Raw genomic sequence first — 12787 nt, 5'->3', positions numbered from 1 at the left:
GATTTTTTTTTAAATCATTCAATATTTATTCATTCATTCAGCAAGTATTTCCAGAGTATATTCTCTGTACAGAGCATCATACTGTCTGGGCTGCAGAGACATGACATGCCTGACACAGACCCTGCCCACGTGGAGTGTACAAGCGCTGAGGAAGGTGTGGCACTGTTGCACTGATGGTGTGCCACACAAGAGGAACGTAGTGAGTGAGCTCAGGGTTTCAAGCAGAGAGAGAACCCCCTGCTGGCTGGAGGTGAACAAGGCAAGCTTCACGGAGGATGTGGTGGCATGTTAGCTCTCTCACTCTTTATTCATCTTTGTGGCTATTCAGATACCCCCAAAGCAACCTAAAAATCCAACACATGAGCAGTGGCAAGATAAACTCTAAGATCCACCAAATGGAGTATTATATAGTCATTACACTGTTCACAGAATTGGAAGCAATGTGGAAAAAACTTACATTTGAACGTTACGTGAAAGAGAAAAGAATACAAAGGTTTATACATAGTACACTTGCCATGACTGTCTACAACAAAGAAAAATACCTATGTGCTAGGAAATGAAGGGAAGGAAATATACCCAAATATCCATGATTGCTGCCGAGGACACCCTTTCTCCTTTTTGGCTGCGTTTTCCATACAGAGTATGTATGGCTTTTATAACAATTGTAAAAAATCCAGTACAATGTATCTTTAAAAAAAAAAAAAAGAGCTTTAAGGGAAAAACACCCTTCAAAGTTCCTACGTCCTTGGTTGCAGAGTCCATAATCAAACACAATACACTTGTTACGATCTAACAATAGGGAAATTACCTCATGGTTCCTACATACTATAGTCTTGTTTGTGTTGTAACAGATTTTTAAAAACACCTAAAAATAGTACTCAAGGAAAATGAAAACGGAGTAATTTTCCTTTCCAGAGAATGTTTCAAAACGGGACTCGTGTTCAGGCAAAAGGAACAGCAGATCAGTCTGAAAGCTGCACACACGCCCATCAAGGGGATGCTGATGGCTGCTGCCAACAGCGGAACCGGGAGAGGCCTGCTTCTGTGGCCATGCGCGCCATTCACTTCCTTTTCCAGAAGCCTGTGGCCTGAGGCCAGACCTGATCCTGTAAACCGAACAGTTCACAAGCTTCTGCTGTCTACCCTCAGCTTCCAAACACAGAGACCCTTTTTGAGCAAGCTGCTGCTGAATCTCTGAGCAACACCAGGCAGACTTGCGCCCAGGCCCGAGCCAACGCACTGCATCTGGTCAGGCCATCCCCGCACACTTACCACCCAGATGTTAGAGCGGGCCTGGAGCTCTGCGTTTACCCGGAAGCCGCCAAAATCAGAGTCTATCTCTAATCCACCAGTCTTGGCCAACTCAACATTGGGCTCCAGGCCCACAGCTGCCACTATGTGGTCAGTTTCTACCTGAGGACAGAAAGAATTCAGTCAATGATCACAGTTTCCTCGTATACCTATGGTTGGAGCAACTGTATATCACGTCATTAAAAATTGGGGCTTTACCAAAAAATCACTGATTAACTCTGATAAAAAGGTTCTAAGTTCCATTTTATAAAGTGTCACCCCTGCACACATACATACCCCCTTCCATCTGAACAGAAATCTGCCACCCTAGGTCTCAAAAGTGTGTGACACACACAGGAAGGGGCTATGGGAAATGGTTCCCAGGTGTCTATGCTGGATCCCATCATTCTTATTTTAGTAGAGGACAGTTCATTCAGAAAATTATGATAGGTCAATGGCAACTGCCAAGACAACTAATCTATGGGTATCAAATGAAGGAGTAAGAATGAGGAAACAGGGCAGGGCAGGGCAGGGTTGGAAGGTCTTCTGGCGGCCTGTCTTCCCCTCCTTACCTTCCGGCCATCTTTCAGCTTGATGAGTAACCTGCCACTGCTGACTCCAACTGATTGCACAATAGCACTGGGCAGCACCTTAACCCCCTCTGTGAAGGCAAATGAGACCTGAGGCTGAGCCTGTGAGCCCACCACCTTCACAACAACAGACGAGAGGCATCCCCCACAAAACCAGGACTCGTCAGCACACAGGTGGCCTTGGAGAGCCACAGGCACCCACACCCACAGTTCACTTCCGGCATTTCCAGGAATCCTGCATCAGATTCATAACACCTACATGAAGCCAGCTGACAGGAGAAGGGTGGAAACTTTTCACCTGGCAGCTGGTAAAGCTTATGTACAGGGGGTTCCCAAAGAAGCAAACTCTGCCAGTTCTAACTAACTCCAGGCAAGAGTGGGAGCATATGGAAAGAGTGTCTCTACCTCGTCGGACTTTTTCCATGGTCCAGTTGCTGAGGTATTCGGGGAGGACCTTCCCCATATTTCCTTTCTCAGGGAAAAGCTGAATCACTTCTGTGCCTGAGGCTCGAGCTGGGAAGAAGAAACAGAGTAGGTAAAGCGGGAGGCAAAGGCCAATCTCAGGAAGAGAAGTAAAGGGGCCAGCAATAGCCATCTACTGCACACAGGGCAAGGCCGCGACCTGGGCTGGAGCACCCATTTCTGGGCCACTAGGGCACAAGGGCATCCATCCACATGGCAAACACAACAGGTGCCAGAACTTGTCCCTGGATTCAGGAACATACAGTGAACTCAGTGCACTTACACCTAGGCTTACACAAGTGCCTTCCAAGCTCTGAATAATAGTATGTACGTTCCTGAGAAGATGCTCTGATTTCACACAGCTGAAAAATCATGCTAAGAAAAAAAAAAGATTGCTATGAAATATTCGAACTGGAACTCACAGATCAGTCAAGCTGCGAACCATCATGTGTCGGAAAGAAGTCTTTGACTTTTACGGGGAGCAGCAGTTCAAAGATACATGCAGTTCTTTAGTCTACATTGCCCCTACCATCTTAATAACTCACTTCCCTTAATATTTTATTTCTCAGGAGTTCTGGCCTAGAGGTGAGAGGAAAAGGAAAGAAAGCGGCACTGCTCAGCTGCTTGGATGACAGCCTTTCAATCACTAAGGTGACCCACATCAGAGCTAAGCTCCATGATTAGTTTTTCATCATGTAAACCTTAATCGACCCCTTTCTACTGATGCTGGCAAATGCATCTCTGAAAAGCATGTGCTATAAGGTCAGAGAAAGAAAATGGAGGTCACTCCCCAATACTCACCCTTTCTGCCAAGAGCACAGGCCAGTTCGCTACCAAGAAAGCCCCCACCAATAATCGTAATCGACTTGACTTCTCGGGAAATCTTCTCTAAGGTTCTAAAGTCTTCGATCTGTAGAATCACACCAGTTTAATCCATTGATTTCCCAAAGGGGTATACAATGATAACACTAGGAAATATTTTCTGATAAATCTTTGACAACAGTAATTTGCACATAAAATCTTCTCCTTGTATGAAGTGGCTCAATTACAGCTTCTATTTTATTGATGCAAATTTCTTTCTCCAATGTAACACTCTATTAACTAGTTCTCAACTGGGGACAGGCATGCCCCCTCTGCCCCAGGGAACATCTGACATTGTCTGTGGCATTTTTGGCTGTCACAGTTAGGGTTGTGAGGTACTACTTGAAGCTAGTGAGTGGAATCCATGGACACTGCTAAACACCCTACAATGCACAAGACATCCCCTCACCACAAACAGTTATCCAGTCCAAAATGCCAAGAGTGCCAAGGCTGACAAACCTTGTTGTACTAAGAATTTAAAGGATAGTAAAAATCTTTTCAAATACCTATAGAAGTGGCTGAAAATGTTCAGTTTTCATAAGTAGAACATGGTGTTAAGAAGCAACTCCTTCCTCTTTTTCACTTAGGTACTCTTAACTTTTTTCCCCAAAGTCTCCACAATAGCATTTTCAGTGAAAAATGCCAAGAGGCTCTAAGGAGTTCCAATGACTCAAATGCATCAGAAGAAAAGAAAAAAAAAAAAAAAACAACTGTGGAAGGGAAATCGGAAGGAACTATAACAAGCAATAAAAAAAACACTAAATGTCTTTTTCACCCAGGAGCTCAAAACTCTTGAGTGAGGTATTTGAGGTGCAGAGAGAGGAAGTGATTTGCTCAAGGCCAGATAATAAGTCTGTAGAAGAGCCATAGATAGAACCCGGATCTCCCAATTCCCAGGTGGGTACTTGGGGCCACAAGATTATGCTACCTCTTCAAAACTGACAAAAGCACTAGAGCTGACAATTACCTTTCTGAAAAGTGTTGTTCTACTCTTCACCTCTGCTCCAGCCCTATCAATGGCAGAGAGACTTCTTGGAGTGCCTCCTGGAAATCAGAGGAGAAAAACCCTTTAGCCCAACAAGCAGAAGCTGGCCCAACAGAAGCATTAACTCGCTACAAGGCTTTGTTTTCCTTCCACTCATCCCTGCAGCAGGCTTTTATCAATTTCCTTTGAGAAATTGATTTTAGAGTCTCTCCTCAAAGGGCCCACCCTCCCTGTAGATGGCCAGAAGGCCTCACTTTTTGCCCCCATTCTCTTCTACTTTTTCATGAGGATTCACCAGAAAGCACAGTCATGTTTGTTGAAGCAACTGCTTCAAACCCCTCTCTTGATTTCTGGTTGAAAGTGGCAATGAAGCCATGAGGTTATATCACTTTCAGGGCAGAGGGCCAAGGCTAAGAAGGGAAAGGCAATCCTTTTCAATAGCCATCCCTGCCTTTAGCAGAGGGAACAGTAAGGACTGTCCAGAGGGGCTATTGCTCAGATGCTTGTAGTTAGCTAGCCACGCTTTGCACTAAGGGAAGACATCCACTTCAGAGTCTGGGTTTCAGTTTTCTTAGAAACATCTTTACACTAAAACTCGAGGGAGCTCTATTGGGGAATGAAGCTATCTCCAGAAGTACTCACCTGTTGCAATCAAGCACTTTTCATAGGTTATTTGAGAGCCATCATTAAGTTTTGCCACATTGCCTCTCACATCCAGCTGTACTACCTGGTCCCGCCAAACATACACACACAGAGAGGGATAAATTCACTTAAATTTTTTTTTATTGAGATATCACTCATACAACATACAATTCAGCATTTTTAAGTGTACAATTCAGTGGGTTTTAGTATATTCACAAGTTGTGTGGCCATCATCATCACTATATAATTCTGGAACACTTCCATCACCCTCCAAAAAAACCTGTACCTGGCAGTCATCAGCCCAATGAGAAGAGTTACTTCTTGACCTAAGGTGATCCTTAAGAAACCTAATCACTGGTACCAATTTCTTCAAGGAGTCATAATTTCCTAAGTGGCCAACATCACAGTGAGTTCCTAGTGTCCCAAAGCTCATGCCCAAATTTGTGGGAATGGAGAATAGGGACAGACTTTTCTGCCTGGCTCTTTGGAACCCTTCTTTAAAAAAAAAAAAGTGGCAGCGCTGGGTCCTAGCTGTGGCCTCCAAACTCTTAGTTGTGGCACGTAGGATCTAGTTTCCTGACCAGGGATTGAACCCAGGCCCCTTGCATTGGGAGCACGGTCTTAGCCACTGGAGCACCAGCGAAGTCCAGGGACCCTTACTTCTTTGTTAACAACTCTCTCGTATCCTTAACATTCTTGTAGGATGCTTTCTCCCAATTTCTAGCTTTCACTAAACCTGAGCTCCCCCCGCCAGCACAGGACAGCTTATATGTAGAGATTGCTCACTCACTCACATTCCTCCTCATCACGAGGAAAGGATTATAGCTGCTGATGGTTCCAAGGTACTCTCGTGCCCTCATCCCCTCTGAAGGACACTGACCTATATCCCCTACAACTCAAGTGTTATCCGGCCTGCTCTTGGTCACCCCTCAGTCACTGAAGTCCTTGGCACCTGGCTCATATTTTCCCTCTAAGCCACATCCGAACGCTCTCCCTTAAACTTCTACATCAAATACCTCACTCTTTGGTCACAGTCTGCCATCCTTCTAGCTTTCCCTCAGTCTCACTGGCACCTTTCCTTGTTTCTGATTTTCTCCATTTACCCAGTGGGCTGTTCCATTCCATCTAATCTGGGCCAATGGTAGATCTCTCAAACTGTGCTCTTGCCAGCATCCCTCATTTCCATGTACCCTGCTCCTTATGATGAAGAGCTTGAGTTCTGCAGTCAGGGAGACTGGGGTTTCTGGCTCCGCTCCACTCCTTATGAGCAGTGAGACCATTCATTCAAGACATATTTATTAAACACCTAGTATGTGTTGGGCTTCCCTGGTGTGGCTCAGATGCTAAGGAATCTGTCTGCAATATGAGAGACGTGGGTTCAATCCCTGGGCCGGGAAGTTCCCCTGGAAAAGAGAATGGCAACCCACTCCAGTATTCTTGCCTGGAGAATTCCATGGACAGAGGAGCCTGCTTGGCTATACAGTCATGGTGTCATGAAGAGTTGGACATGACTGAGTAACTAGCACTTTCACGTGTCAAGTACTGTGCTAAGTGCTGGGGACACAATGCTGAGAAAAACAGATACCTTGCTGCCTTCACAGTGTAGAAGCCAAGACAGATAAATTTAATAAACACTATAATTAAGCATGAGAAATGCTCTAATAAGGACAGTGCAGGTAGTGCTAGAAACATATGACAGGCGCACCGAGTCAAGCTGTCCAGGGGGCCATGATATAAACAGATGGGATGGGTGAGTAGCTACTTTAGCCACCTTTGATTTGTCCTGGGTAAGCTCCCTCCTCAATCCAACCCGTCGACTCAAACCTGTCAGGTAACCCACCTGGTATCCTGGTTTACTGCAAACACAAGTGAAGCCATTAGATGTGAGCTTCCTCAGCTTCTCATAACGGTTCCCCCTCCTAACCCCTGAATACAGACTTCACGTCCTCTCTTCCAGTTACTGTGATGAGGTGGCCTTTCTGTCTCGTTTCTATGCCTGACTCTTACCCCTTCCTCTCTCTCCTGTTAGTCAGCCGCTCACTCCCCCATCTCTCTTGTGACATCTTCTACCTTAGCCCACTGATGTGTTTAAGTCTGCCCCATCCTAAATGAATACTTTTGATTCAATGTATGTCCTCCTCCAGCTGTTGCCCAATGCCATCTCCCTTTTGTCATTTAAACTTTCTGAACAAGTAGTTTCTCCACTTTTCTAACTTCACAATGATATCTGAACAGCTAAATGTAATGGGTCATCTTAGAATTCCTTTGTTAGCAGATTCTTTTGCTATGGTAATACTCTGGCTCACATCCTCCTTCTTGAAACTCTCTCCAACCCTGGCCCCGGCCCTGGGCTCGCCTCATCCTGCCCTTTTAATACTTCTTTCCTAGTCTCCTTTTAGGACACTTTTTCTTAAGCCTGTTTCCTGAAATTTGGGTTCCGCAGGGCTCCATCTTTGCTTCACTCCTCTTCTGCATGACTACCTCAGTTCTCCATGGGGGAGGGCCTCACACCTACTCTCATGGTCTCAATTCTGACTCGTATGCAGATGATTCCCCATCCATAACTGAGCCCAGAATTCTACTCTGAACATTACAGTCATGTATCCAACATGCCCTTAGGGCATATCCACACAGATATTCTAGTTCATACTTAGTTCAAAATGAAATGTCATGTCCCCCTTAAACTAGGTCTTCCTCTTGCAATGTCTCTCTCACGTGGGGGTATACTACCATCTACCACACAAGCTGAAAATCAGAAAGTCATCTTCGCCTCTCTCTTCTCTCATGTTCTTCCTCCAATTGGTCACCACCACACCCCGCCAAGTTTGACTTTATGCTTTTAGTCTGTTCCCTACTCTTCATCACCTTTCTGTTAGGAAGTTATACAATGATGGTATTAGGAGCTTGGGCTCTGGAATCAGAATTCTCCAATCAGAGAGATCTGGGGCTCAAATTCTGCCTCTACTACTTATTAACTATGTAATCTCAAGCAAGATACTTCACCTCTTTTAAATCTCCATTTCTTTCTCTGTAAAACGGAAATGTTAATAGTGCCCACCTCCTAAGATGATTGTGCAGGGCACCACGATGTAATTAAATGCACATAAGGCATTTTCATACTGTGCTTACTTCTTAATCACCATCAGCACTCCTGCCCTTATGTGGACTCCCACCATCTCTCACATGGATTATTAAAAAAATCTTTGAAATGGTCTCTTTCTAGTCTTGTTTCCCTGAAATCCATTCTCTTCACAGCGAGTGATTACTTAAAATTCAACCCAACTGCTTCATATTCTTGTCTAAAACTCAACAGCTCCTCAGGGTCAATGCCATAAAACTCAAGATCTTTCACACGACAGAGCTCGACCATCAGGCCACTGCCTAACTTCCTGCTTTCTCATCTCCTGTCACTCCTTAACTTTCTGCTCTATCAGTCTTGAGCTGCTTGTGTTTCCCTGCACCAAACATGCTTTTTCACCCCCTTGTGCCTTTTCTTAAGTCTTTTTCTTAAGCCTGCTTATGTTACTCTTTTTCACTTGAATGCTCTACACTTTTCTCTAAGCTGGTGAATGCTACTTCATTCCATCATATTCCCCATTCTATGGAAGGAGACTGCCTTCTCCAGGAAGCTTTTCCATCATTATACTGGGCACACTTCCTAGTAATTCCCACAATATACCGAATTTCTTTCTTATTCCAAATCTATGTTATGATTATCTGCTCACATTTTTGCCTAATAGTGTTAGCCCCTAGAAGGCAGGGCCTGTGTGCTACACATAGGGGATACTTAATACAGTCTTCTTACCAGCTTATCCACCAACCCATATCCATCTTCTCTGCCTAACATCCCCATATAGGAGAAATGAACCTGTCCTTATCAAAGGTCAGTGCCTCCACTCAAGTTCTGGATCCCATCTCTTCTGGGCCTTGCTCCTCCTGATAGCCCTTCCCTCTCTACTGGAACATTGCCAGTAGTTTATAGACACACTCTAGACCTCCCTCCTGTTAACAAACACAAAACAAAATGCAAGCAAACAAAACCATCCCTGAACCCTAAACGCCCTCCAGTCACTGCCCACCCCTGTATTCAGGCACTCACCTTTGTAAAGTCCAACAATATTTTCCATGCTGATGTCATGCCTGAATTATTTTTACTATCCTGAATAATATACATTTGTCAATCTCTTGTCATCAATAATCCCAAAGAAATGTTAGTGTGGAAAAACAGAAAGAAGGAGGAAAGGCAGAGGAGCCAATCAGGAGAAGGAACAGCCTCAGAGTCATGATCCCCAATGACCTGACTTCCCTGGGAAGGTTTAGCTAGCCTGTGACTCTAGGCTAGAGACAGTGCTTTCCCCAGGGAGACACACTAATTAGTATAGACTGGCAATATTAAACCTTAAAATGACTTGCTCTTTCTTTGATGAACTACAGTGACAGACAGATGGAAGGGATAGTGGGAATGCAAGTCACCATCCTTGCTGCCCCTGTGGGCACATAGGTGGAGCTTGACTAAGAAAGCAGCCTACTAGCTTACCTTCTTCCCAGTGAGGACGGCCACACCACCATTTTCAACATGAGGCAGGTCCTGAGCAGAGACGTAAAAAGAAGGTGGCTGGAAATATATACTGTAGAGAGAAAAGAGAGAAATGGTTGTAAGTACATGGAATGGCTATCAACTTCCCCCAGAGGTTCAGAAAAAATTGGTTCCACCACGGAAAGCTTTCAGGAATATTTTCTCAAGTAGGTGCCCAAGGGTACTAAATCTGGGTCATGGGAACAATCTGGATACATTCTTGGCTCCAACAGCTTTGCAGGAGGGATGGTTCTGGTATCTAGGGGGTAGAAGCCAGGTATGCTGTGAAACATAAACAGTATGCAGACCAGGCCCCTAAAGCAAAAAATTATCCAACCCTTAATGTCAATAGTTCCAAGGTTGAGAAATCGTGCTTTGCATTTAGGTTCCTTTCAAAGTCAGGACTAGAGGAGTGGCTGAGGAGCTGGTACTCACATCCACCCACACAAGCTGTCCAGGATGGCACTGATCACTAGACAACTTGGTCTAGCTCCTGAGATGATCTCACCCCAAACAGCAGATACCGTCTATGAGGGATTAATTAAGGGATGGGTAACCTGGAGAATCCCATGGACAGAGGAGCTGAGGGGGGTGCTACAGTTTGTGGGATCGTACAGAGTCAGATATGACTGAGCACAACAACCTAATTGGAGGGCTTCCCAGGTGGCTCAGTGGTAAAGAATCCACCTGCCAATGCAGGAGATGCAAGAAACGTGGGTTCAATCCCTGGGTCAAGAAGATCCCCTAGAGGAGTAAATGGCAACCCACTCCAGTATTCTTGCCTGGAGAATCCCATGGACAGAGGAGACTATAGTCCAAGGGGTTGCAAAGAGTTGGACACAACTAAGTGATTAAGCATACACACGTAATTGGAAGTATGCATCCTGCTTGATAACAGACATGATATGAGTGAGGGAGGCAGGTAGATCTATAAAATTTAGTCCAGTGTCAAAGGGATCCATTAACGAGGAAAAAAACTGATACCCAAGAACATGGTACTGGACCCAGGAGATCCAAGGAGCCTTTTAAAGGAAAGGGCTTCTTGATCTGTTCCTAAGTCTCTCATGCAAAGATTTTAATAAAGAGTTTCTTCCTTAGCGTTCCCACTGTATCCCTGCAATTCTGAATGTCTCCTGGGGCGTCAAAGAAAGTGCCATAGAACAGTGTCTTTTGTTCTGCTTTTATGGGACATGCCTAGGCAAGTGTGAAGACACGACAACACAGGCTGAGCTGCTCTTCGAAGTCTAACACAAGGTCCTGGGAACAGAGGCATGAGTACTTCAGAGGCCAACATTATAACTTCAGTTATTGGTAGCACTGGTTAACAGAATCCAGGACTCTTGCCACTACAGCCTGGTGTTCACTCTAAGCTATACACTCGCTCTAAGTGTGTACTACAGTGGACTCTGGAGTGTTGCCAAGTCACCTGTCTTATGTGCTGTGTGCAGTTCCTGCTAAATCCTGTCTTACTCTCTGTGCTGAAGAGACAGTACAACCAGCTGAAGTTGCTGGTTGGGCCCATTTTACATAAGTGAACAGACCTTCGCTCTTTTCCATTCCATTGTTTGAATCGTAGTGTCTTTGTGACATTCGGGTCATCTGAAAACCACAGTTCTTTTGAAAGAGGAGGTCTCATGTAAGGCAGCTCAGGATCTTCAGATACAATCAGTACCTTTGGACACAAAATAATGATACTTATCACAGCCAAGTTGTTTAAGAGGCAAATGTCAAAGTGCTCACGTTGGCTAAGTGCTTGTGGACCACACAAGCAAGACAGTCAAGCAAGACGTGTCAAGCAAGACAGTGTATGCCTTACCCTGGCTCCAGGATCCCGAGCCCGGATGGATCTGGCTGCAGCAAAAGCAGCAGTGCCTCCACCGATGAGCAGGAATGGAACATGACTTGGTATCCTAACTTGGGGTTGTGGCTCTCCTTCCAGAGCTATAAGCAAAAGATCAGACAAGGAGAATATTTTTTAAGTCTCAGGTGACTCCTTGCCACTATTAAAAAAAAATCACCTTGAACCTGACTCAATCCTTTATATAAAAAGCTAGCAAAACACTGCAACTACATTAATCTTAACAAACGTCACAGCTTCTGAAATGACAGCAACAGGAAGCATCCCTTTGATAAGTGAAGAATATTCAAAAAAAGAGGTGAATGATGTGGCCAAGGTCATTGACTCACTAAGCCTCTCAGAACTAGAATCTAGCTTCAATGCTTAGCTATTTCTCAAATATACTAGAAAGTATAGATTTGAAGGCTTCTGCCCTGCCCATTTAATTTCTTAATGGCCAACAGGAAAATATCAAGTTCAGTTTCACCTTTTGTTAGTAATAATGGGGGAAAACTGAGCAGATCAATTGGGGATTACTAAACAATGTTCAAGAATACGGAGGTGTTGTGGAGGAAAGCAGTGGAAATGGCCTACCTGGAATTGTGGGGTTTATTAAAGGATTAAAACATTCCTGAGAAATCAAGCCAGAAGTGTGGGATGGAAATGATGGCTAGCGCTACATGCTTTAGGCAAACAAACACATCGTGAACAACTCCGAACTCCAAAGACTCACAAGGGGAACAAAACAGACCAAAAGAATATCCTCATTGGGGGATAAAAAGGCTTTCATCTCTTTTCCAATAAGTATCTTTGCCAAGCTTGCATTTTTTAATTTAAAGCTTGCCTTTTGAGAGTTTAATATAAAGAAAACAACAAATCACTAATCACTAAGTTTATTCTCAAACCTAAATTACAGTCAAACACTTGTAATACCATAGTTTCTGGAAGTTTACAACCTCACAGTATCATTATGTCAACAAGATACCTGCAAAACACAGCAAATTGTCTATAATTTTCGCTTTATATATTGAGTCTCAAATCATACTCACCAGATGATGTGGCTCTTTTCTGTTTCTCTTCTGGTGTCAGCCCTAACCCTGAAATTCTTTCATTATATCTTTTTTTGTCATCTTTTAATGTCTTGTAGACCTGTAGACCCAAACATGGAGAAAATTTATTTCATCATACAGCTAGCTAGCACACATCATAAGTAACATTCATTATCTTTCAATTAAATGAGAAGCTTTTGTCTATATGAAGTTAGTTCTTCTGTGTTAGAATCACTAAGGCAAAAATATTTTCTTAAGAAATAAAAAAAAATATTTAGTGTGTACACACTTGGTGTGGAAAGAATACAGGTAAGCAGATGAAAATGTTCCAGTTTCAGATTTCCTTAGGCTCTATGTGAAGAATTGTCCTTATGTTTAATTCTGAGGTACAGCTGAAGAAAAAAGAAAAGTACTTTATACTGAAAGAATAAGGTGCTAGGAAGAGCTAAACTTTATAAAAGAGGTTTTAGACTCTGCTGGATACTAGCTGTGAAA

The 12787-nt window shown here is 43.8% G+C and overlaps 1 protein-coding gene across 2 annotated transcripts in view; it reads right to left on the bottom strand.

Annotated features, from left to right (window-relative positions):
* The window catches only part of AIFM1 (apoptosis inducing factor, mitochondria associated 1), a 28353-nt gene that overhangs the window by 4881 nt on the left and 10685 nt on the right, over positions 1-12787 (bottom strand). For both annotated transcript variants that reach the window (XM_005700378.2, XM_005700379.2), the window contains exons 3-12: positions 12293-12392; positions 11223-11347; positions 10948-11078; positions 9368-9458; positions 4831-4915; positions 4171-4247; positions 3144-3252; positions 2286-2393; positions 1863-1951; positions 1273-1413 (exon numbers count right to left, since the gene is read on the bottom strand). In XM_005700378.2, coding sequence (XP_005700435.1) covers positions 1273-1413; positions 1863-1951; positions 2286-2393; positions 3144-3252; positions 4171-4247; positions 4831-4915; positions 9368-9458; positions 10948-11078; positions 11223-11347; positions 12293-12392 — 1056 coding nt within the window. The remainder of the gene's footprint in view (positions 1-1272; positions 1414-1862; positions 1952-2285; positions 2394-3143; positions 3253-4170; positions 4248-4830; positions 4916-9367; positions 9459-10947; positions 11079-11222; positions 11348-12292; positions 12393-12787) is intronic.

The sequence above is a fragment of the Capra hircus genome, unplaced genomic scaffold, assembly GCF_001704415.2.
Source record: "Capra hircus breed San Clemente unplaced genomic scaffold, ASM170441v1, whole genome shotgun sequence".
NCBI lineage: Eukaryota > Metazoa > Chordata > Mammalia > Artiodactyla > Bovidae > Capra > Capra hircus.
The sequence above is the reverse complement of the archived record's forward strand: the minus strand, read 5'-3'. Positions and strand labels throughout refer to the sequence as shown.